Below are 27,484 nucleotides of genomic sequence, written 5' to 3'. Positions count from 1 at the left end.
TGCAAAGCCATTGCATTGCTGCTCCTCGTTCCAGTGATTCCCGGGCTTGTTTGGAAGATACTCGCTCTTGTCCTCGGTCGTGCTAAGGGAAGTTTGCATACAATAGGAGAATCATTTCTACTCAGGTTTAGTCTGTGTGCACAGGCGATTACCACATCTTTGTTGTTATCCATGTTGTAGCTTCTCACCAAAAACGTACGTACTTTTTCTTTCCGATTCATCCCAAAGTTTCACCTTTAGATCCCGAATCCCATGAAAAACACGAGATTATTTCGGCGTTCCGCTGCATTCCGTGCCTCTATTTTGTCTTTCAGCTGAATAACTGAGTCCCGAAGTTGTTGATTTTCCTCGCTCAACGCATGTAGTTGATAATTGACCCTCATTCACTTTGGCCGCCATATTGCCTACCTTGTCATTCACAGACATTCAAACTCTCTCATTCATGGTTGCCATACTCGTTTTTAGGTCTCTTAACATTTTCATACTTTTCATTTTCGCTCGTTTGCACTTCGATTGAGCCGCTTTCACTCACTGATAGTGTAGTTTGTTGTCTCGTGGCTCTGGACCAGGTCCCGGTTGGACTCGACGTCCCCACTCACAATCAGCAGACAGCTCAACATGATTAAAAGTCTGATGCACATTTTCATACCTTTCCCTCCGATTGTAAGCGAGAATGTAGGTCTTCTTTTGACTTACATTAGGCTGTGTAAAACGACCGATTTTGGCCCGATATTGAGTTAATGAGATCCCCATTTTGGAGAGCGATGTAAAACACGTCCTCTCGTTACACGGACGTATGCGTAGATGATGAATACAACATAGATACCAAATGTTTTCTCGTAGAAATACTGGGGAGCACCCGATCAGACCATATTTTGTGAAAACCTTAAGGGGAATCAAACATCAAAATGTCAAGTTATTATTCTAGAAATATCAGAGCTTTGTAAACTAAACTATAAAACAAAGTCAAAATGTAAACTATGAGAAAGGAGGGTCAAGCTTTCAACCAGAGATTCAAAAATGTGAATTTGTTTAGTAATGTTAAATCAGAATTCTGGTTTGGAACCACTTGATAAAAATGTCGTTCATTGAAAAGGATTTCATCTTTATGAGCTCGGTAGTTTCAGAGAATACATTCACGAACAGGTGGAGAAATAACCTCATTTTGGTTGCTAGTAAGGTAGGCTAATCCGAGCAGCTAACTAATTCCTACAATAATCAATTATTGAATTAATTGAACAATTATAGACTGGCTTAGATTGTTGGGTGTTTTTACCTTGTCACTCAGATAGGATCCGGTTATAGTGTAGGTGATAATTCAGACACACTAATTGTCATCAATACCAGAATCGTGCCACTTTCAGTTTGGATCAACATCACCTATGCTGATACAGTACAGCGTGAAGCAGAAACACCAGAATCCCGAAGAAGAAGCCGATGAGCTGTGTACTGATGACTTCATCAGCCTGTGACACCACATCACACACTCTCCTCGTAGTGTTGACGTAATCCCTCAAGCTTTTTCTGACTTCAAGTCATTATCTAACTCCTGATCAGATTTGTCGTCAACGATCAATACAGACATGATAAGTTATCCTTTTGAGAACTCTCTCCCAAGAATGACACATTATACCTTTTAAATCCATCAAAGCTGATATGAAGACCAAGCCCATATTGGCTGGCATTATGGCGATGGAGGTGTAGGATGACTGCCAGAAGCCGACCCTCTAGTGTGCCAATTTCAAATGGGTACAATCTGATGGAATCACTGGAAAGCTGGTGTCGTATCTGTGAGAGGCAGATACATATTTCTACGAGCGTCACAATGGATGTTCCGATTAGTAAACAGCGAGAATTAACGGCATCGATAGCAGTCGTAGGGACGACCTTCATCTGAGCCGACTGAGCAGAGCTCTGAAGTATCTGGTAGCGTTTTGGCAGAAGAAAGCTGATTACAAGACCAAATACAAACAGCCAAATATATTGAATGAAAAACAAAGGCCAATAAATCCCTCTGATTAAAAACCGTCGGTTGGTGTTACCAGCAACGGCACTTTACAGCCCAGACACCGTACGCTGTCACATATATGAATATGTCCAAGCTGGACATCACGTTCAAGAGCATTCTCCCAGACTTCCACTTGAGAACAGTGTGACGACCAAGGGGGTCATGCAGCACATTCCAGCAAAGTTCTTCGCAAAAATCCTCAAATGTAACTAAATGACTTCATGTCCATGGAATTACCACCATCCTTCCTTTCACTGTTTACGTAAGTATTCTGTTCAGAGGCATAGCAGTGCTGGCATCACATCGTCCCGTAGTGATGTAAGCCTTAATCTGTATGGTGCACTCTTTGCACTGTTTATACGGTATTGTCAGGAGCTGATCCGCCTTACTATGACCATCCTTTATGCTTCATAAATGAACATCACCAGTCAATACAGAATAAGCAAGGAAAGCCGATCCGATATTGATCTCTATGGGCCATTAATGGTCCATTTTAGTGTAATGAAATTCAGTAGACCAAGCTAAAGTGTGTAATTACCAGTGTATATTGGCATGTTTACTTTCTACACGACACATGGCGCTTTGATCGGTTGGTATTAATGCTATGGAAAGTTGTTTTGTGTTGTTTCAGTATTGAATAGACGCACCCTGCCAAGACGCCAAAGTCCATCTACAGCTATCATCGAAGCAGTCAAGTCAAACTTCCACAATATACCCATATGCATGCATGAGGTCGGCGAATTGCGTTTCGAATACATGTATTCTTTAATCAAAACAATACTAAAACACATTTAGTGTCCTTTCACCGGTCTGGTTTAATCGTCCATGGTGATATTTGCATGCAGCCATGACTTCACCTACGCTAACAGAACATAAGCATCGGCTTGCGACAGTTGCGTAAAATTCGATTTTGTAAGACATCAAAGGTAAGAACCCATGTAAAAATAAATCTAGCATTCAACGCATGTGTGAGATAGAGGCCATATGGATTGGTCCAGCGGTCAGATTTCAGGGACGGACTTCTTTCCTGACTTGGATGCGTACATAGGAAAACACGTCTGGTTTCGAAGCAAAGTTTATGGTTTCAGATGGGTAATAATATACATTCCCAGGTAGTTACCTAGGTTTCGTTATCATCTTCTGCCTTTAATAATCCAAGGGTACCATGGACATGTCTTCGGAGGGTCAAGACTTGGTGCATGAATAGTAATAGGGTGGAAGTGGAAGTTTTCACGTAAGCAATTGATCTTTAGTAGAATGTCTAGTGTGCAGGAAACCCCTGAGTGGAATCCAAAACCGGCTCCTCCTTACAAATCGTTTTCACTTATGTGGGCAAAAGGATTTCCAAATTCTGGAAATCGCGCATAAACAAAGCATCTCTTTCTAAGAGATATGAATAAGGAAAGCCGAAAGTCAGCAAGTTTGTCGTGAAACTCTCTCCGATTCCCGACATGAGGGGCTGCCGGGCAGCCTTTGTGGTTTAACCGTTCGCCTTGTCATGCTGAAACCTGTTCGATTCCCAACATGAGAATAATTCGGTGCCCCCGCCGTAATATTGCTGAAATGTTGCTCGTAAAGCGACGTAAACTAACCTTTGGTTTTGTAAGTCAGTTTCTAGTTGAAACTAGATGAAAAAATAGCTGTAACTTCTTCAAATCCAAACTTAAAATGCTTTATCTATTGCAGACAGACTAAAACAGAACCAGGGACAGAAACTCGTGCACAAACACCGAAACTCATAAAACTATCCAGACTAAAAGCAGCGTCAGCAGCTGCATGTCCACAATTCCTTTGGTCCTCTGGATCAGGATGAAACTCCATCTCCACATCACAAGATGGACAACCCTCAAAATCTTCCTTAGGTAGGTGGGCATGATTTCCCTGCTGATGCACCACCACGAATCCGGACGATATTCTTAAACGGAACTACACTGGTCATTCATTGTCATTTTGACAACTGATGCAAAAATCTAAATCTATTTTGTAATTCCTGTTTTGTCTGAACAAGAGTATATGGATCTAAATCGAAACATTATTGGTAAAGTGTTATGAAAGAAGTTTGTTTAAAAATTGCGTCTAATTTGTGTCAGTTTCACACTATGACAGACAGTTTAAAACGACTATTTGTTTTGTTTTGCTGAAGAAGCACAAGCACAGCATATTTCTCCCAATAATAAGCGTTGAAAACTGACGTTCTGTCGTTGAATTCTTATTGCAAATGGTTTATCAATCAAATCTTACACTGGTCTCTAGTTACATTGTAGCAGGGTATGGTTTTGTCTGACGAAGTAGGCGCAAGCTGAAGGACCAACACAGCATACGAGAGGATTGGTCCCTGTAAACCTGAAATTGTATATGAAATTTCATTATTATATTAAGCAGATTTGCATGTTTCTAAGCAAGAAATAGAATTAGAACTTCACAGACTGTAAGTATTCTCACCGTCAGTGTGGAGCTCCTGTCTATAGTGAAGGTGCCAAGCACACTAATTCCAATGGGCTGACCAGAAACTCGAGCAAGGAACAGATGTATCTGAAACAATCATAGACAACAATGTAAAATGTATGCTCATGGTTAACAAATACCGTATATGAAATACATGTGTTGTCCTGAACCATCTATAAGACATATCTGTGCCCAAACATTTATCAGACAAATCTGTGCCCAAACATATTTTAGACATATCTGTGCGCAAACTTTACACGCTGACATTTCGCACCGTCAACTGACGTCATGGTTCACAGTGAACCTATCATTTTCAACGCTGTGATGTCATTATCCCTTATTCTTATAATATCAAATATATTACCTCAAATAACAATGTTAACTGTTAAATATTTATTGTCATGAACATTTTGTTTATAAATCAAGGATAGGAAAATGGAATGTGAACACACAACCAAACGTGTGATGTGCGGTGGTTGATGGTGTTTTCTCTTATAGCTTTGCATTTGTTACATTGGTTTGTAATATGACCACATGTTATTTACAGAACTGTTTGCCACCTTATGCATACGTGATAATTGCATTATCTTACCTTCATGTAAAATACTTTAATTTCATTGGTCAATGACGCTTTAACAAGTTTCCGTGTCACCCTCCCAGGAGGGTGACAACTGAAAGAATATTACCCGCCGCCACGGTAACTGCCAAACTCTCCGCCGAGAAGCTGTATCGCCAACAATCGTATGACGTCATAATATGACGGATGCAGTGCCCGGCGGAGTTCGAAAACCGTTCGATTAGCTGTTTTGAGTTCACTATGTAGACATCTATTTCACCGGGTTACACTGCTTTTAATTAAACTATTTTATACATTGAATCGTTTGCACACTCAACTTAAAACATAATTCAACAATTTCTGAGCAGTTTTAAGCTTGTCAAAATATGTTTCACTGATTTTAAAAATCCAATCGAGAGGCAGACGCCATTTTGTTTACATGTCACATATTCGGTAGCGATCTTCCAATTAAAATAAAATGATATTTTGTACATTTAACATGGCGGTAAGATGTAATATTGTATGCTTCTCCCTCGGGTAATATGGCCTGATGTACGCCTGCCGGCTCGGGTAACACTCCTACAAGGAGGAGTACATCAGGACTGTATTACCCTCGAGAGAAGCACACAATAACTTATAATGTAACACAAAATGTATGATATATTTAAACAGAGTGTAATTGTTCTGTGACTCCACGCATATACATCAATCATAACTCACTGTTTTGTAAGCATATCCACCAAGAGCAGAGACGTCATATTTAAGTAGAACATCCCTCAGAATGTGCCTGCGAAGAAGAAGCAAGTGACAACGAACATGTTTTATTCCAACAATAACAATACCCGAGGAATGTTTATAACAAAAGCAAATAATTTGTTAACAAAATCCCTTTTTAATGTGGTAAGTTTCGATCGTCACGCAGAAGACCCGGTTCGATTCCCCACATTGGTACAATGTTTGAAGCCCATTTTGGTGTCCCTCGCCATGATATTGCTGGAATATTGCTAAAAGCGACGTAAAACAAAAAACTCACTCACTCACTTTTTAATGTAATTTTGTTATGCAATACCTGTGATTTCTTATCAGATTCAAACATAATAAAACGTTAATTCAATACCACCATACTGACGTAATTTGCGACATTGTGTTGAAAGATGCATCGGCGGTTGCTGGGGTATCGAGTAAGCGTCTCGCAATGTCTTCATCATCTCTTCACACATTGTCACTGAATAATGGGCACAATGTGTGAAACCCATTTCTGGTGTCCCCGCCGTGATATTGCTGGAATATTGCTAAATGCGGCGTAAAACCTTACGTCACTCACTCAATCACTGAATAAGTCCAGTGATGTTGGGAGCTTTCAATACTGGAACGTGAAACTAATTCCGCAGTTCTTTGTTAATACTCGCTGTGAAATACCAGCATATAGTGTTACATTGAGGTATGATGTGAGGCCTAGAAATCATTTGCATTTGCTACCTGCATTATAACAAACCATCAATTCACAATCAGTGGCGTAACTACCATTATGAAAAAGCCCGGGATTGCACATGATTTAAACAATTTCTAATTCTTGCTCCAAATACCTACAAACACGTTATCAGAACAAGTTAAAATGACCCGCCCTATGAATCACATTTACTTAAGTCTACAATATTCCTTAAAACAAAGCCTTACCAATACAGTCACCATGATGGTAGTCTTCATATCAACCTATCGGGCTTACACCAAAAGATAGGCTTTCTACGCGCCTGACAATATAATCAACAAATACATTTAAGAGATGAAATACATATGTTACATGTAAGAGATACCGTTTCCCACATTTTAGCATCAGAATAAGCTGTTTCTGACTGCATTATCAGGACTGATGAAGCAGATGAAACAGATGACAGGTCCAGTTAACTGTTGTGATACAGAGACGAAAAGGGATGAGGAATGTATCTTTACCTTATCATTGAGATAGCATCCCATCATCGTGTACGCCAGAATTTGAGGCAAGGATGTTGCCATCAACAACAGGATAGTGCCCCGTTCCCCATGGTCCTGGTCGTCTCTGCAGATGCTGAACAACCCAAAGCAGAACACCAGAATGCCGAAGAGGAAGCCGATGAGAGCCGTGTACTTTCAGGATCCCATCACACTGTGTGACCACATCATGCACCGTTTCGTAATGCTGACGTAATTCCTCAAAGTTCTTAGACTTCAAATTCTCATCCAAGTCCTGGCTGGATTTGTCGTCCATCATCACATGCAGACGCCTTGCTATAATGGAAAATTCTCTTCCAAGAATGACACATAACGCTACCATCAAACCTGCCGTGATAATGAAGGCACTTGAAAACATAATGCATATCCACGTGTAGATGTAAGCAAGAAATTGCTGCTCCATTGTTCCAGGTCCAGTTGGATAGAGTCTTATAGAATCGCTCAAAGATAATGATCTGTCTGTGTGATTCAAATACATATCACTTCGTTCATAAATCAAGAACGATACAACACTCAGTAAAATCAAAATCATTATCCATAGAAAATGTATAAAGCCAGAGAGACTTTCTTCAGAGCAGGTTATGGTGATCTTCTGTACAATCTGAGGCAAGCGTTTAGGAAGAAGAAAGCTCACTACTACACCCAGCGCAAATACCCACATGTACTGAATAAAGAAACAGCTCACCAACACGTTTGTTGTCGTGAAACCGGCATTTGGTGTCATCAAAAACAACGTCTTTATGGCCGACGTGCAATAAGCTGCAAGATATATGAAGGTGGTAAAGCTGGTCATTAGATATAACGATTTCATTTTCCAAGTGCTGCCCTTGATGACAGTGTAATGTCCACGGGGATCAAAGTACACGCCTCCAAATCTCAAACAGATTTCAATATAACCAAACGGCATCATGTCCATGCAGTGGCCATCCTCCTCTTCACTGTTTGCATGTACGTGTATTGTGTTGGGAGGCATTTTGACACCACACTTCATTGATCATTTAACAGTCTTATCATTAGGCACCTAGTCAGTAAGACTCTAGTTCCAGAAACAGACAAACTGATGTTTCAACTACCGAGGTCTCAGTCATTGTGATGCAATTCAGATTCTGCATTGGATGGTAAACCAGTTATAAAATGAGCGTTTTATAGGCAGAGATAATGGATACGAATAATCACGAATTACTCCCTGTGTACATTTCGGCTTTAAAGAAGTGCAGCTAAAATACAACACAGCGAATGCAATCCTGAATGTAAACATACTCTTGCACTGGATCGTAAAAGTACATTTGATTTAATGTGTACATTGTGATACTCATGCTCCCAGTTTCCGGAAGTCGCTTCCGGAAGTCTGATGCTTATTTACTTTCGAAGGCGTGGCTACCTATCGAGTCTTCAACATCATTAGTGTTTTAAATCCTCCTGCCTTGGTTGGGGTTCTCCATTTGTACCGATTCAATTAAGATTCTGCTTATCTCGGCTTTTGTTCCTTAGGGAAGCACATATTTCTCGAAGTCGACCAACACTCCTGAAATGCAATATATTTGCATAACAAAATGTCCATGGATCCTAGCTGAAATGGTTTTGAATATGACTGTCTGAAACGAAAACGGAATTTGAGTGGAGGATGGTTCTGTCCATAACTGTAGGTGTAGCCATCCGTAGATATTTACAAGGTCGTTCGTAACATATATGTGTAGCTTTGAGGGTGTGCTGAAGTTAGTGATGTATGTGTGATAGCATGTCATATTCATATCTACAAATATGAAAGCATGTTATACTGCAGTTACAACATTTCTATGTTGTGAGACGAAAGGTTAGAGCATTCACATCTGCAGAGTCAGTAATGTCAAAGTGATGTGAAAAGTGCATAAACCTGAATCAATGAAGCGCCATTCACAGCGGTGAGCGCCATACGCCACAATTAAGAGTTATGTCCCATGGTCGTGACAGGATGCTCTGGTCGTTGGTTCAGCTTCCAGATTCGCCCTGATCATAATCCATAAACAAGTGTTGAACGAGTGCGGTCGAAATAATATGGGTCGCTTCTTCTACATTAGGTTGACACATCATGATGTAGTTAAAATGATGTTTACCTGCAGTTATCGATCTCCAGTCAGTACGGCCAAACGGTGATCCCCATAAACATAAGTGGAGCATGGGAATCATTTGTTATTGATTTCTTACACCGCTACAACCGATGTGTAACAAGGGAATCCTACGATTACCTTACTGAAGTGGTATTTAATAAATATAAAATCTCACCCAAGTGACTTCTGATATCAATTATATCAACACGAGTTGATAATGTTACAAATATCAGAGGCTTGCCGAGGATATTTTAACTTTTATTAACGAGTGCTGATATATTTGATATCAGAGGACACGAGGGGGAGATTCTATTTATCATCCAAAATCACTCTTCGTTAATTTTCAATGAAAAATGTACATCTCTGAACACGGTACTGCCATTAGATTTGCAGTGCAGCGATGCCATTGCATTGTGACGTCATCAAGTACATGACATCATAGCATTGTCAGGGCATTGTACTAAATCTACTGTCAAAATGATATCTCCTAGGAGATATCAGCTTGATCTCACACAAGCGATATCTCCTGTGGAACACAATATTTGGATAATAAATGGAGAACATGATTTGGTTACAGCAAGCACCATTGTGGTACTGGGAGTACACTACACCACATGAAAAGCACTGGGTACTGGGAATACAACACGACATAAGAAGCACTGGGTAATAGAACACTACCTCACATGAGAAGCACTGGGTACTTGCAGTACACTACCCCACATAAGAAGCACTGGATATGGGGATACACTACCCAATATAAGAAGCACTGGATATGGGGATACACTACCCAACATAAGAAGCACAGGGTCCGGGAATACACTACCCCACATAAGAAGCACTGGATATGGGGATACACTGCCCAATACAAGAAGCACTGGATATGGGGATACACTACCCAACATAAGAAGCACTAGGTATGGGAGTACACTACCGGACATAAGAAGCACTGAATATGGGTGTACACTACCCCCACATAAGAAGCACTGGGTATGAGAGTACACTACCCCACATAAGAAGCACTGAATATTGGGAATACACTACCCCACATAAGAAGCACTGAGTATGGGAGTACACTACCCCATATAAGAAGCACTGAGTATGGGAGTACACTACCCGTCATAAGAAGCACTGGGTATAGTACACTACCCCACATAAGAAGCACTGAATATTGGGAGTATACTACCAGACATAAGAAGCACTGGATATTGGGAGTTTACTACCACACATAAGAAGCACTGAGTATGGGAGTACACTACCACAAATAAGAAGCACTGAATATGGGTGTACACTACCCCCACATAAGAAGCACTGGATATTGGGAGTACACTATCCCGCATAAGCAGCCCTGGGTATGGGAGCGTAATGAGATATTTTTGTGGTCTAATTAATTGGGCTCACTGAGATCGGACTGCAGTTCCATAGACATGTTGACTTTGACACCGGAAATGACCTCGTGTGACCCGGGGCTGCAATTCTATGTGATGAATTTGCCCTAACCTTTACAATGAAGCATTGGACTCTGCGGGACCCCGTGCGATGACGTCGAGGTGCTGACGTGTTGAGATGGCTGGACAGAGGCAGTAAAAATTCTAAGTCCGCAGATTTGGTAGTTATAGTAGACACTTTGTGTCACTTGAGTCGCAGGTAACTTGCTATTCTATCAATCACTACTGTTCATATTTCTCATTGGTGGAAATTGCATATTTTCCGTGTTTTGTTGCCTGCAAACACTTGCTATGTCTGTATATTTCGGAATGTAATGCACCGTTATTCCTGATGCTGTGAACTGTTGTTGGAATGTCAGATTGCGAAACACCGAGTATTGAAATGTCAGCATGTGTGATGTTGCGGTGAATATGAAATATGAACTTGAGCATGCCTGACTTTGTATCGTGTGCTTGCATTCTCGCATTCGACACCATGACCATGATGTATAAGAATAAATCTGTATCAGCAGGAACTACTCTTATGTGATTTTTCTTCTTTCTGCTGTATTTGTGTAGCAGTTTCGTGCTGGTAAGTTGGTGAAGCGCGAGCCAGTCGTACAACATATGGGAACAAGTAAGCACAAAGTATTATACACTTTGAGGTAACCACAAGAAAAGCTTACAGGAGTACACTACCCCACATAAGAAGCACTGGCATATACGGGAGTACACTACCCCACTGGGTACGGGATACCCCACATAAGAAGCACTGGGTATGGGAGTACACTACCCCACATAAGAAGCACTGGATATGGGAGTACACTACCCCACATAAGAAGAAGCACTGGATATGGGAGTACACTACCCACATAAGAAGCACTGGATATGGGGGAGTACACTACCCAACATAAGAAGCACTGGATATGGGATATGGGAATACACTACCCAACATAAGAAGCACTGGATATGGGAGTACACTACCCAACATAAGAAGCACTGGATATGGGAAGTACACTACCCACATAAGAAGCACTGGATATGGGAGTACACTACCCCACATAAGAAGCACTGGATATGGGAGTACACTACCCCACATAAGAAGCACTGGATATGGGAGTACACTACCCCACATAAGAAGCACTGGATATGGGAGTACACTACCCCACATAAGAAGCACTGGATATGGGAGTACACTACACCACACATAAGAAGCACTGGATATGGGGAGTACACTACCCCACATAAGAAGCACTGGATATGGGAGTACACTACCCCACATAAGAAGCACTGGATATGGGGAGTACACTACCCATAAGAAGCACTGGATATGGGAGTACACTACCCAACATAAGAAGCACTGGATATGGGGAGTACACTACCCAACATAAGAAGCACTGGATATGGGAGTACACTACCCAACATAAGAAGCACTGGGTATATGGGAGTACACTACCCAACATAAGAAGCACTGGATATGGGTGTACACTACCCCACATAAGAAGCACTGGGTATGGGTGTACACTACCCCACATAAGAAGCACTGGATATGGGAGTACACTACCCCACATAAGAAGCACTGGATATGGGAGTACACTACCCCACATAAGAAGCACTGGATATGGGAGTACACTACCCCACATAAGAAGCACTGGATATGGGAGTACACTACCCCACATAAGAAGCACTGGATATGGGGAGTACACTACCCCACATAAGAGTCTTACTGGAGTATTGGTTAAGCGGTGTAAAACTACACTCACTCATTCATCTTTAGGACAACAGATATAAAGTGACGTCTTTGAATAGTACACGGACTTTATAAGGGTCTTAAGAAATTTTCAAATAGATTCAAAACATACAACACCTCTAAGATGATGAAAATGTGAAAATTCAAACGTCTATAGACAAAGAGTTTGCCAACTGAAGCTTGTTTTGACGGTGACGAACACGTCGATCGAGTTCATCCCTATGGTGTTCTATCGGGTTTAGATCTGGTGATTGTTAAGGCCATGGCAAGACACTGACGTTAGAACTGGCAAGGTAGCGAGCAGTATGTGAAGTAGCGTTGTCACGCATAAACTCCTCTGTCGCTCCATAATCGGAATCATGTAACGTGCAAAGATTTCGTTGATCTTCCGATTTGCTGTCAATGTCCCATGAACCACCACTAAATCGGATCTTTGTGTGCTGGGCCCCGTTCCTGAAAGCGATCGTAGCGCCAAGGTGATCGTAACTTCCATACTTTAACATAGACTTACGATAGTCGTAGCGCTACGATCGCTTTGAGGAACGGGACCCTGGATATCTATGACACTGTATCCACCGAATAAGTCAGCTCGTCAAATGCAATTAGAGGCAAAACATTCCTCAGACGGTAAACACGCTGTCTTCAATCTCGCCGGTGAAGAGTAAGTCATGATTCATCACAGAACCACCAGATTCGCCTCCAGTAAGGTTCCAGTTCCGGACTCTACCACACCACCTCAAGCGATTGCGCCGATTGAGGTCTCTCAAAACGCAAGCGATAACTGGCCTTCTTGGTCCAATCCCCACTTCACGCAATTGATTCCTGACAGTTTGGTCAGAAACACTTCCGAAACCAGGGATGCGTTATGCGGGCTCCGGCTGTGGGAAGACGATGACACAAGTGAGCAACCCGGATGTAGCGGCTCTGGTCTTGGGTGGTAACTCTTCTAAAGACGGCCGCTTCTCGGGCGATCTTGGGCGGAATTGGTCTGCAGGAAACGATCCCAAGGGCGAGACATTGTACTCTGATGAACGTTGAAATGTCGGGCAACTGCAGACCGCGACTCCCCAGCTTCAAGGCGGCCTATGGCGATCTTTCGATTAGCGGTACTCAGTCGTGGCATGACGATGTCCTCTTTTCCAGGCAAAACGAATGACAAAATTAACACGTTTACCTTTTACAGTGATCGATACCGCATGCTTACATTGCACGCGCATTTTATTTTGCCTGTTTTCTTTGTGATGTTTTGGCGAGTATTTATTTTGTTTCTAAAACAAGGGGAAAAGTTGGGCCCTGACGCTGTTAAACAACAAAGATGGCGTTTTGGAAGAAATAGTACGTTTGTATTGTGTTTGCCGCAGCTACATGAGTCCAATATTCTCCAAATCACCTGTGTGTATGTGTTAAGTATGTATGTGTAACTTCCCGATAAAGACATATGCACATATTGCCTCTATCGGTGGACATATACATTACATATCAAATGACACATGTTTCACTCCTTGTTGGTTTGTAGGAACAGCAATGTCGACGTTCATGAGGTCAGATGTCTTGGGCAATATTAGTAATCACATAAATGTCAGACATCTTTGGGAGTGTTAGTCATCCTCATAAAGTTAGTGAGTGAGTATGTTTTTTGCCGCGTTTAGCAATATTCCAGCAATATCACGACGGGGACACCAGAAATGGGTCTAACGCATTGTGCCCATGTGGGTAATCGAACCCGGGTTTCAGCGTGACAAGCTGACGTTTCTACCACTTGGTTACCCCCACCACCCTTCATCACATAAATGTCAGATTATCTCTGGATTTGTTGGTTATCACGTAAAAGTCGAATGTCTTTGGCAATGTGAGTAATCACAAGAAGAAACAGACTGAGGAGATGTGAAGGGAGTGACCTTCTTGGAATAACATGGAGATAATGGAGGGAGACAGGTTGAAGAGTGACAGCGTTGCTTCCAGCATGGGTAGATGAAAGTGTGGAGCTAAGGTTTGCCTATCAGGGTAAGAAGCGGGCTAAGGTGGGGGTGTGGACGGGACATGGATAACCTGGCACTGGTGTTACAGCGTGGCGTGACAGCCCAGTAGTTAAAGCGTTCGAGGTCCCGGGTTCGATTCCATCATAGGTACAGTGTTTGAAGCACATTTTGGTGCCTCTTCTGTAATATTGAAGTATTGCTAAAAGCGGCGTAAAACCGGAATCACTCATTGTAACATGTTACGACATAAGTAAGTGAGTGAGTTTAGTTTTACGCCGCACTGAGCAATATTCTCTATCCATATGGCGGCGGCCTGTAAATAATCGACCAGACAATCCAGCGATCAACAGCATGAGTATCGATCTAAGCAACTGGGATACGATGACATATGTCAACCAACTTAGCGAGTCTGACCACCCGATCCGTTAGTCGTCTCTTTACGACAAGCATGTGTTACTGAAGATCAATTCTAACCCGGATCTTCACAGGTCGATACAAACATGAAAGAGGAGCATGTGACACGCATACCCTAGAATGACCTACAGACTCAGACTGTTAGTATTACCATCGCATCATGATTATTAATCCGCTACCAAAGCACTCCTCGTGGATGCCGCGGATTGGGGAGATACCACAGCCGTCTTGATGACAACGGGAACAACCAGTCAGATCTGTGCAATCAGGTCACGCATGGTCGGCTTTAAAACACAAAGTGAACCTATTTAATACAGGAAATTTAATCAAAGTTGTTCTGATAGTTCCATATCATTTGGAACATGGGTAACAGCTGCAGATACAATGTATGTATTGCATAAATATAGATGTACACCACAATTCCCATATCACAAGGCCGTGTGTCAAGCCGTGTTTACCGACAAACACGCTGGGTTAGGAGTCAGTGCACTGTCTCGCCCCGTTATCATACAGGCTACAGTGCGGAGTCTGAACGGTATTCCAACAGGACTCTTCTCCCCGATAGATGCGTTGTACACCAAGGTAAGTGACAGCCATAACACAACCAGTGGGTCTAAGTTTGTAGGAAGCATATGAACACCAAGGTATGCGACTGCCAATGACACAACAATTACTGCTCAGTGTGCCTGTGTTTGTGGGGGTTTACGCGAGAAACAGTGTCTTGCGTAAACAATGCACATGAGTTAAAGCCTGGGGCAACACAATGTGTGCTACATCTGTATGCCATCAGGATTCGCCTGTATTAATTGTTAGACGACTGACATGTATGTGAACATATATTGCAATAATTGCTACAACGCCCTCCAACACCCGCAGGCGCGTAGCAAGCCAGTTTTTCGTGTAAGCCCGATATGTTGCAAAGCTTATATTCAGATAGGATTGAGGCTTGCCCGACCTTTTAGCAACAATCTTGTGTAAGCCCAGGCTTTTATTATTATGGTAGCTACCTCCCTACAGGACCCTCTCCACCCGCCAACCATCCCCTTCCCAAGCCCGCGACATAGAGCCTCCTCATTACTATAACACCCTCACCCTCTTTACAGTTGTATACAACTTGGTGCCACCTGACTATAACCGGTATGTCCTCGTCTCAACCTTGAGAAGTCCCGACCATCGTAAGACGTGAGAGCAACGATATCCCCAAGGTAATGTACTGTCATGTCTGGCTGTAAATCCGCAGTTTAATCTGCAGTATGGCGGGTTCTTTCTAGGATATGCAAACATTCCTGTTTGCACGATACAGGCAAATAAGACTTGAACCTGTCGCCCGACATTCACACATCCCGGAACTTCTATGCAGGACTGAAACACCTTCAATATCTTGTTTTCATCTGTGTCCCAATTTTCAACTCAGTCTGTACGGACGGGATACATGAAAGTAGAATCTGAATTATCCAAATTGCGTATGTCAACCAAGTCAGCGAGCCTGATCACCCGGTCTCTGCTATAGTCGCTCTTATGCCAATCATGTGGGTTGCTGAAGACCAATACTAACCCGCATCTTCACGAGAGTCGAATGTTAGTGAGCGAGCGTGGTCTTACGCCGCTGTTAGCAATATTCCAGCAACATCCCGACGAGAGACACCAGAAATGGGCCCAGAAGATTGTAACTTACGTGGGGAATCAAACCAGGGCCTGGTGCACCAACGAACGCATTAACCATTTGGCTACCCCACCGCTCCTAGGTCGAATGTTAAGACACTATCACCAGAAACTATACCCGATGACTGTTCGAGATTAACGCTACAAACATGGCTATATTCAGCATTCAGGTATGTAGTTTCATCAAACATGGCAGCTGTTCATAATGTAGCAATGTCACGATATCATAATCGTGTCTACGGAACCGGCACATGTCACTCTTTAATGTATCACTCTGTGATTTTTAATACCACTTGTTTATACTATGCTACTCTTTTAAACTGTCTCTCTATTATCTCATAGCCAGCACATGTCACATCCAATATATCACTGTGATTTTTAATACCTACTTGTTTATACCATGCCACATTAAACCTTCCCCGTCCCCTATTATCTCATAACCAGCACATGTCAACATCCAATATATCGGTGTACTTTTTAATACCACTTGCTTCTATACTATCCTACATTAAACTCTCCCTGTTATCTCATAACTAGCACCCGTGAAATTCCGGTTAGAATATCGATCTTCAGTAACCCATGCTTCTGTCGTAAGAGGCGACTAACGGGATCGGGTGGTCAGGCTCGCTGACTTGGTTGACGCATGTCATCGTATCCTATTTGATCGTAGATTGATGCTCATGTTGTTGATCACTGCATTGTCTGGTCCCAGAATCGATTATATACAGACTGCCGCCATATAGCTGAATATTGCTGGGTGCAGCGTAAAACTAAAATCACTCACTCACTGCATAACTAGCAATATGTCACCCTCTTTAATATATCACTGTAATCTTAAGTACCACGTGTTTATACTATGGGACATTAAACTTCCTCCTATTATTTCATGTGATTTCACTCATGAAAATGATGTAATGTGTCATTCAGACACGTAAAACGAATGATATATAAAGCTGAGGCTTAAAATGAATGTTCTTTCACTCTATTTTATGTTAACCACTTTGGAGCCGTGCCCATTTCTACTTGTTAGAGGGGTACAACAACAGTATGCTATGTAGACAACCAACTGTCCTACTTTCATTTTTGTGGAAGCCACAGTGGCTGAGTGAGTTTGATCGCTGACTTTTTATGCTGGCGATTACGCGCCTGACTCTGAGGGCGTGGATCCGAATCCCCCTATGGGACTCAACCCTAAAAACTACTAGAATCTGAACTTTACTAAGAAAGAATAATCCCAGGTGTTACATTCAATCAAGCGAATCAGAAGAAAACACACACACACACACACACACACACACACACACACACACACACACACACACACACACACACACATACACACACACACACACACACACACACACAATACACACACACACCGCTTGTATTAATGGATTGTACAAATTAACAAATGCAAGCATACTTTCAGAAAAGGAGTGCTGTAATTAAACTAAACAGCTGGTAGTTAAAAGCAGATATTTTTGGATGTGAGGTGTACCCGGTATTTTGCTCCTTCATCAGATGATAGGTCGGTCACAGGACCATAAAATTAACGTTGTTGTCACGTGACTGAATTCTTGAAATGACGTTAACACTGACGGATTACTTCCACTTTCGTGAAAAGCCCCTTGAGAGTTTACAAGCATGAATCATTGCTGGGAGTGTTGTGTGATCAGTTTGACCCTTTGAACGCAAACCGTAACGCGTTAGCAATAAATGGGACAAGTTTGAGTGTCTATTTGCACGCCAATTCAGGAATACCGTCGCCCGACCGATCCAAGTGAACGAATCGAAGAAATGAACATCAAAACTATGGACAGCCTGATCAGTGTTTTAACTGACACGTGGCGATCTTCATCATACACATTTGCCCCTTAGTTGACATTTCTCTGAGACGTTTATATTGTCACATTTCAATTATCGGCCAGTTGATCAATAGTGATACAAACAATTTTGACGTCCTGTCGTTAATGTAAATATATCACAACCCGCCGTCAGCAGGATCTGAGGTAGTTCGGATGTAAGAGCTTGCGGAAGCGGACGCGCATGCACGTACGCACGACGCACGCACAGACACTCACTCGGGATCCGGGCCCTGTACTTAGGACCGGACACAATACACGCAATGCACTTGCGGACGCACATACACTCACTCGCGGCTTCGGGCCTGTACTTAGGACCGGACGCAAGCACGTACGCTCCTGTGCGGGCGCACGGACACTCACTCAGGATAGGGCCTGTTCCTGAGAGACAAGCTATGTGCAGATATGAGAACTCTCCCCATACCATTCAGGATTCATAGGCAACATATAACGTTGTCATAGCAACAACCGTCCATCTTTTTTCTATAATCATCAAGTCAATTTACCTAAGTAATACCATTTGAAGGAAATAAAAATATGGTTCAGAAACTTGTTTATCAATTCCTGGCACCACAGTTGCTGTGGAATACGATCTCAATGTCTTTCAGGTCATCACTGTACACCTTCGGCAGTCACGTAAACGACCTTGACACAGATAACCAGAGCCACTTTCACTGTACAAAAAACTGGGCAAATGTAAATAATGGCGGCCTCCGCGTGTGATACGTTTGAGATCCCCGCATACCTGTATGCATGTGAGCACAGCCATGTTAACTGCACATACTCTTCATGTGAATAATAACCTGTTAACTGTATCTGCACTTATGTTTGTATATTTTTAAAATGTTTAATAATTTTTTGGTACAATTTTACTCTTTTACCCTATCACATATACTGAATTATGGTTATAACGAAATCTGAGGGACCACTAATCTGAGCTTGCTGCAACCGGGGAGGTGGGGTAGCTCTAGTGCTTATAGCGTACGTTCGTCACGCCAAAGATCCGGGTTTGATTCCTCTGCATGAGTGAACCACACCACCACCACCCGCTAAAAGCGGCGTAAAAGCCATACTCACTCACTCACCCGTTGTTGTAACAGTAGTCGCTGTACGCATTTCGACCTGTATATGATGTAATATATAAGCAAATATACCCGTTAACGTAGTTGCACGTAGTTTTTTTCTCATATCACAAGTTGTTGTTCAAGGTCACATAACCCCGTGTGGGATGTCTGGACACTATATTTTATACGGGTCCTATTGCATGTGTTTCTTGTTGGTTTGTTTGTTGTTCAACGCTGCATTCAGCAATATTCCAGCTATATGGCAGCAGTCTGAAAATAATCGAGTCTGGTCCAGACAATCCAGTGATCAACAGCATGAGCATCGATCTATTCAATAGGTATACGATGATAGGGTGTCCCTAGAGTCAAGGAGCCTGACCACCCGATCCCTTTAGCCGCCTCTTACGACAAGCATGGGTTATTGAAGATCAATTCTAACTCGTATCTTCACGGGTGTATATTTTGTATTCTACCATGACTTCCAGTAAACACTGGATTGTGATTGGTTAATTAAAGTCATTCAGGAGGTATATAGTCGCGTTATACAGGTGTCTGTTTTCCGTGCGCAATCATACATGGTTTACGGTAATGCACTATTTTTGTCTGCCCACTAACATGCCATTTTAATGCCTTCCGTCCACATAAATAAACAGTTGGGTTATCAATTCAAACAAAATGATATTTTGAAATTTGTACTGTTTCAAATTTAGCGGTAGTAAAACACAATTAGATCTACAGAATCTGCAAACCGTTCTGTTTAGCCCAACATATTCTTTTTTTTTTCTAAATGTATAATCGTTGAAAAAGTTATTTAGCTTACCCATGATCCCTCTTATCCATTACACTGCTTGATCTAAAGTAGTCTATTAAAGTATAATTAATTACCTTAACAGTGTGTTATGCCAGAGGCACACCCTCGTGTCCTGATCCACCCTTTCGGAAATATCATCACAAATCTGGTTCTTTGTCAACAGATCTCATGAACATGCCAGCGAATCCAATTCAATTTGAATTCACTACACTTTGAAGCCACTAGGTCACAAAACACTTTCCAAAATGTAGAAAATGATATCCGTAGAATCGAATTTGATAATAAAAGTACACACATGAGTGTGTAAGAGTCACTACAGCTGTCCGCACGCAGACGCAGAGGTGCGTGAAATCGTCAAGTTGACAGGGCGCAAAATTCAACAGTATCTAAATTCGGTACAACACGGACTTCTCGTTACAGCAAAAGCGCCCCTACTCTTAAATTTTGTACCAGTACCAGTAATTAGATATCAAAGACTATCTCAGTCATACAATTAGGTTAACCTTTGCGGAAACTGTCAGAGGCTCGCCTGTCGCATCTTTCCAAATTTGCACGTAAATGTAAACAATGACTTCGAGAAAAGGTCAAGGCCATGAGGTTGCTACCACTATTCTGGTGGGGAAAAGGTCTTACGGTGGAATTTTCAAATGTGAACCAAGCTTTTAAACTTATTTGATATATGTTTTCCAACTTATCAGTTAATGATTGGTGATTGATGCATTGAAAACAAAACGTGATTTGTTATTACTGGATCTGGAGTCTGTTAGTACTTGACGGCTTGCCACCAAACACCCCGTTGCCTCGGGCGATGCCACTTGAGATTGGAATGCGAGGCCGCTTCACGTATTGACTCGTAACCAAAGAAAGAGCTCCACCTCGAAATTGTTCATGGTATTGTCATGAAACATAACCTAGTGTGTGGGAAAAGTCAATTGTAGATATAACGAATTATAATAGTTTCTAAATTGTTCATTTAAAACCTCACGCTACGCTTCTTCGGTTTTCAATGAAATTTAGAGCTATTATAATTTCGTTATATACCTCTGATTTTCCCACAGCAGGTTTATCTCCTAACTGACGCGTTGTGTATTGTAACGCGGTGACACTCAGGTATAGCGTGTGTGTCTGTATGAAACACAGATTGTATAGCAGTGAATTTGTTTAACTGATAGCAAAACAGGCCTTTTGATTGATTCATCAGGGTCACACGATTGACTGTATAGCTTTGTCCTAGAAATTGGCATTTTGAACATTAATTAATAGTTTAAAGTTATGCAAGTTGTGAGATACCTCACTTGTCTTGATATCTTCGCGTTACAACAGACTGGTGCCAAGTTCGAGATACCGGGATGTATGTCAGTAAAATTGATTGTGCACCGCGTTTCACAATATCCTAGCAACGTCAGCCCATGACGCAATACACGAGCTTAAGTGATATACCCCGAGGGAATATTTTGTCCTGACGAACTGACTCTAAAACTAGGTTACGCCATTCACTTTTTATATTTGAAGTTTATAGTCTCTAAAGATGAGAAAAGTGTCAGTGCCTCCGTTGACAAAGCACTAAGGTGATCGAGAGTCACAAAGGTAACCTTAGTGCAATTTTAAAGAAAGGGTGTCAAGGTTAACCTTAGCAAAGGTTGCTTCGTGAAAGGAGGCCCAGGTCATCTTAACACGAATGCGGTTGTAATTGTGCTCTATGAACACACAATCCCGAGGTAAACCGACATTACTACAGGCGCGCTCGCACAGGTGAGGTGGGGCAATAGGAGGTTGAAGTCGTCTTCTCAGATGATTTGCATCTATACAGAATACGTGCATGTCTGTTTCATTGTGATTGCCCTAGGAAATACCATGCTGCAGTTTAACATGGATACCTGAATCTGGCAGTACTTCTTCCTGTTATTAATGCTGAGCGTCAGAAAGCCTAACCACGTGTGCTATCCTTACAACGTCTGTTGGTAAGAGGCAATGGAATTGTACAACTGGTCTTCCTTGTATATCACTAATGGAATTGTACAACTGGTCTTCCTTGTATATCACTAATGGAAATTGTACAACTGGTCTTTCTTGTATATCACTAATGGAATTGTACAACTGGTCTTTTCTTGCATATCACTAATGGAATTGCACAACTGGTATTCCTTGTATATATCAGATGGAATTATACAACTGGTCTTCCTTCTATATATTTGATGGAATTGTACTACTGGTCTTCCTTCTATATATCTGATGGAATTGTACAACTGGCCTTCCTTCTATATATCTGATGGAATTGTAAACTGGCCTTCCTTGTATGTATCTGATGGAATTGTTACAACTGGCCTTCCTTTATATATATCACTAATGGAATTGTACAACTGGACTTCCCTATATATATCTGATGGAATTGTACAACTGGTCTTCTGTGTCTATCTGATGGAATTGTACAACTGGTCTTCCTTCTATATATCTGATTGAATTGTACAACTGGTCTTCTTTGTATATATCTGATGGAATTGTACAACTGGCCTTCATTCTATGTATCAGATGGAATTGTACAACTGTCCTTCCTTCTATATATCTGGTGGAATTGTACAACTGGCCTTCCTTCTATGTATCTGATGGAATTGTACAACTGGTCTTCCTTGTATATATCTGATGGCATTGTACAACTGGTCTTCCTTCTATGTATCTGATGGTATTGTACAACTGGTCTTCCTTCTATAAATCTGATGGAATTGTACAACTGGTCTTCCTTCTATGTATCTTATGGAATTGTACAACTGGCCTTTCTTCTGTGTATCTGATGGAATTGTACAACTGTCCTTCCTTCTATATATTCAGGAATGTACAACTGGCCTTCCTTCTATGTATCTGATGGAATTGTACAACTGGCCTTCCTTGTATATATCTGATGGAATTGTATAACTGGTCTTCCTTGTATGTATCTGATGGAATTGTACAACTGGTCCTCCTTCTATGTATCTGATGGAATTGTACAACTGGTCTTCCTTCTATATATGTGATTGAATTATACAACTGGTCTTCCTTCTATATATGTGATGGAATTGTAAAACTGGCCTTCCTTGTATGTATCTGATGGAATTGTACAACTGGTCTTCTGTGTCTATATCTGATGGAATTGTACAACTGGTCTTCCTTCTATATATCTGATTGAATTGTACAACTGGTCTTCTTTGTATGTATCTGATGGAATTGTACAACTGGTCTTCCTTGTATATATCTGATGGAATTGTACAACTGGCCTTCATTCTATGTATCTGATGGAATTGTATAACTGTCCTTCCTTCTATATATCTGGTGGAATTGTACAACTGGCCTTCCTTCTATGTATCTGATGGAATTGTACAACTGGTCTTCCGTGTATATATCTGATGGAATTGTATAACTGGTCTTCCTTGTATGTATCAGATGGAATTGTACAACTGTCCTTCCTTCTATATATCTAATGGAATTGTACAACTGGCCTTCCTTCTATGTATCTGATGGAATTGTACAACTGGTCTTCCTTGTATATATCTGATGGTATTGTACAACTGGCCTTCCTTCTATGTATCTGATGGAATTGTACAACTGGTCTTCCTTCTATGTATCTGATGGAATTGTACAACTGGCCTTTCTTCTGTGTATCTGATGGAATTGTACAACTGTCCTTCCTTCTATATATCTGATGGAATTGTACAACTGGCCTTCCTTCTATGTATCTGATGGAATTGTACAACTGGTCTTCCTTCTATATATCTGATGGAATTGTATAACTGGTCTTCCTTTGTATGTATCTGATGGAATTGTACAACTGGTCTTCCTTCTATGTATCTGATGGAATTGTACAACTGGTCTTCCTTCTATATATCTGATTGAATTGTACAACTGGTCTTCCTTCTATATATCTGATGGAATTGTACAACTGGTCTTCTGTGTCTATATCTGATGGAATTGTACAACTGGTCTTCCATCTATATATCTGATTGAATTGTACAACTGGTCTTCTTTGTATGTATCTGATGGAATTGTACAACTGGTCTTCCTTGTATATATCTGATGGAATTGTACAACTGGCCTTCATTCTATGTATCAGATGGAATTGTACAACTGTCCTTCCTTCTATATATCTGGTGGAATTGTACAACTGGCCTTCCTTCTACGTTTCTGATGGGTTTGTACAACTGGTCTTCCTTGTATATATCTAATGGAATTGTATAACTGGTCTTCCTTGTATGTATCTGATGGCATTGTACAACTGGTCTTCCTTCTATGTATCTGATGGAATTGTACAACTGGTCTTCCTTCTATGTATCTTATGGAATTGTACAACTGGCCTTTCTTCTGTGTATCTGATGGAATTGTACAACTGTCCTTCCTTCTATATATCTGGTGGAATTGTACAACTGGCCTTCCTTCTATGTATCTGATGGAATTGTACAACTGGTCTTCCTTCTATATATCTGATGGAATTGTATAACTGGTCTTCCTTGTATGTATCTGATGGAATTGTACAACTGGTCTTCCTTCTATGTATCTGATGGAATTGTACAACTGGCCTTCCTTCTAAGTATCTGATGGAACTGTACAACTGGCCTTCCTTCAGTTGTTTGTTACGAATGGAGCAGTACAGCTGGTCTTTCTTCTTGTATACTGTACAAAGCATAGTCAGGGATATATGTAAATTTTGAAATTATGAATAATGGTATATTTATTCATTTCAACTCTCATAAAATATCAATCATAAAAATACCAATATCCCTAACTTATTTTGTCCAGTATATATTACTGATGGAATTGTATAGCTGGTCTTTCTTGTATATTACTGATGGAATTGTACAGGTGGTCTTTCTTGTATGTTACTGTTGGAATTGTACAACTGGTCTTTCTTGTATATTACTGATGGAACTGTACACCTGGACTTTGTTGAATACAAATGAATAATTCTCCTTATCTAACTACAAGCTTACACACTTCATAATGTATTTATTTCAGACTAAGATATGACCAGCGATGTTGTTACTGGCGGCTCCACGGCCAAGAGGAAGATTGCGTTTGCTTTGTTCCTGATCGTGAGTCTGGCTGTATCACTTACTGTGGGATCGTCCTATATTTCGACAAGGACAAGAACAACGCAAAACCATTGGAGTACGTGCTTTGAACTCAGTTACTTTTTCTAGCGACCCTCCGTGGTCCTTCCAATATATTCTTTCCTCCTCTGTTTTCGTCCCATTTTACACCCCCCACACCTGTCTCCGTCCCATTTCGACCCCCTCCTCTGTCTCTCATTCACTCCCTTGGATCTTCCCGGTAACGATGATTTCTGCAATGTGTGTATTTCGCTGGTCAGTTTCAGGCTAGGCAAGCGTTCTGATGTCATCGTTGATTGTCATCCAGAGTCTGACGGTACAGAGGAGAAGTGCAAGGAAAGAGGGTATGTAGAATGGAGAGGTGCAACTAAAGGGATGTATTCAGATAGGAGAATGACAAGTAAACTGGGCATAAAGATAGGAGAATTGCAAGGAAAAATTTATGTAGAATGGATAAGTGCAACTAAAGGGGGATATTTAGATAGAATAATTGCAAGGAATGGGGTATGTATAATGGAGAAATGCAGCTAAAGGGTGATATATAGATAGGATAATTGCAAAGAATGGGGTATGTATAATGGAGAAATGCAGCTAAAAGGTGATATATAGATAGGATAATTGCAAGGAATGGGGTATGTATAATGGAGAAATGCAGCTAAAAGGTGATATACAGATAGGATAATTGCAAGGAATGGGGTATGTAGAATGGAGAAATGCAGCTGAAGGGTGATATATAGATAGGATAATTGCTAGGAATGGGGTATGTATAATGGAGAAATGCAACTAAAAGGTGATATATAGATAGAATAATTGCAAGGAATGGGGTATGTAGAATGGAGAAATGCAGCTGAAGGGTGATATATAGATAGGATAACTGCAAGGAATGGGGTATGTCTAATGGAGAAATGCAACTAAAAGGTGATATATAGATAGGATAATTGCAAGGAATGGGGTATGTAGAATGGAGAAATGCAGCTGAAGGGTGATATATAACTGCAAGATAGTCTAATGATAATTGCAAGGAATGGGGTATGTAGAATGGAGAAATGCAGCTAAAAGGTGATATATAGATAGAATAATTGCAAGGAATGGGGTATGCAGAATGGAAAAAAGCAACTAAAAGGTGATATATAGATAGGATAACTGCAAGGAATGGGGTATGTAGAATGGAGAAATGCAACTAAAAGGTGATATATAGATAGGATAACTGCAAGGAATGGGGTATGTAGAATGGAGAAACGCAACTAAAAGGTGATATATAGATAGGATAACTGCAAGGAATGGGGAATTTAGAATGGAACAATGCAACTAAAAGGTGATATATCGATAGGATAATTGCAAGGAATGGGGTATTTAGAATGGAGAAACGCAACTAAAAGGTGATATATAGATAAGATAATATCGAGGAATTGGGTATTTAGAATGGAGAAATGCAACTAAAAAGTGATATATAGATAGGATAACTGCAAGGAATAGGGTATGTACAATGAAGAAATGCAACTAAAAGGTGATATATAGATAGGATAACTACAAGGAATGGGGTATGTATAATGGAGAAATGCAACTAAAAGGTGATATATAGATAGGATAATTGCAAGGAATGGGGTATGTACAATGGAGAAATGCAACTAAAAGGTGATATATAGATAGGATAATTGCAAGGAATGGGGTATGTAGAATGGAGAAATGCAACTTAAAAGGTGATATATAGATAGGATAACTGCAAGGAATGGGGTATGTATAATGGAGAAATGCAACTAAAAGGTGATATATAGATAGGATAACTGCAAGAAATGGGGTATGTATAATGGAGAAATGCAACTAAAAGGTGATATATAGATAGGATAACTGCAAGGAATGGGGTATGTATAATGGAGAAATGCAGCTAAAGGGTGATGTATAGATAGGATAATTGCTAGGAATGGGGTATGTATAATTGAGAAATGCAACTAAAGGGTGATATATAGACAGATAGGATAATAGCAAGGAATGGGCTATGTTAGGAGTAGAAATGCAATAAAAGAGGGTATGTGGAGAGGAAAAGTGCAAAGAAAGTTGGGTATGTGGAAAGAAGAAGCGTAAGGAATAGGGCGTATGTAGACATTAAAACTAGACGGAAAGGGTGTATGTTGAAAGAAGTGCATGGAAAAAGGGGGTATGTGGTTTGATTTCTTAGTAAGAATCTCATCATTCTACACAATCTTCAAAGGAATATTAAGAATTACATTAAACACAAAACAGACTATGTCAATGAAATGATGTATACCTGTATGCATGCATATATCTGTAAATTACAGTAATCACTTTCTGAAACACACTAAACATTCATATTAGAGGGTGACCGGCTATATTAAAGGT

At 41.0% G+C, this 27,484-nt stretch overlaps 2 protein-coding genes across 2 annotated transcripts in view; both read left to right on the top strand.

The window, feature by feature from the left end:
* The window catches only part of LOC124261825 (sucrase-isomaltase, intestinal-like), a 42,663-nt gene extending 41,191 nt beyond the window's left edge, over window positions 1-1,472 (top strand). Inside the window, exon 9 of the mRNA XM_046696202.1 lies at window positions 1,365-1,472. Within this exon, the coding sequence (XP_046552158.1) occupies window positions 1,365-1,472 (108 nt within the window). The remainder of the gene's footprint in view (window positions 1-1,364) is intronic.
* Window positions 1,473-15,208: 13,736 nt separating this feature from the next.
* The window catches only part of LOC124261832 (sucrase-isomaltase, intestinal-like), a 37,118-nt gene continuing 24,842 nt past the window's right edge, over window positions 15,209-27,484 (top strand). The window contains exons 1-3 of the mRNA XM_046696207.1: window positions 15,209-15,234; window positions 25,032-25,184; window positions 25,387-25,470. Coding sequence (XP_046552163.1) covers window positions 15,218-15,234; window positions 25,032-25,184; window positions 25,387-25,470 — 254 coding nt within the window. The 5' untranslated portion in view covers window positions 15,209-15,217. The remainder of the gene's footprint in view (window positions 15,235-25,031; window positions 25,185-25,386; window positions 25,471-27,484) is intronic.

The sequence above is a fragment of the Haliotis rubra genome, unplaced genomic scaffold (genome assembly GCF_003918875.1).
Source record: "Haliotis rubra isolate DU_JTF1 unplaced genomic scaffold, ASM391887v1 Scf810, whole genome shotgun sequence".
Taxonomy (NCBI): domain Eukaryota; kingdom Metazoa; phylum Mollusca; class Gastropoda; order Lepetellida; family Haliotidae; genus Haliotis; species Haliotis rubra.
The sequence above is the reverse complement of the archived record's forward strand: the minus strand, read 5'-3'. Positions and strand labels throughout refer to the sequence as shown.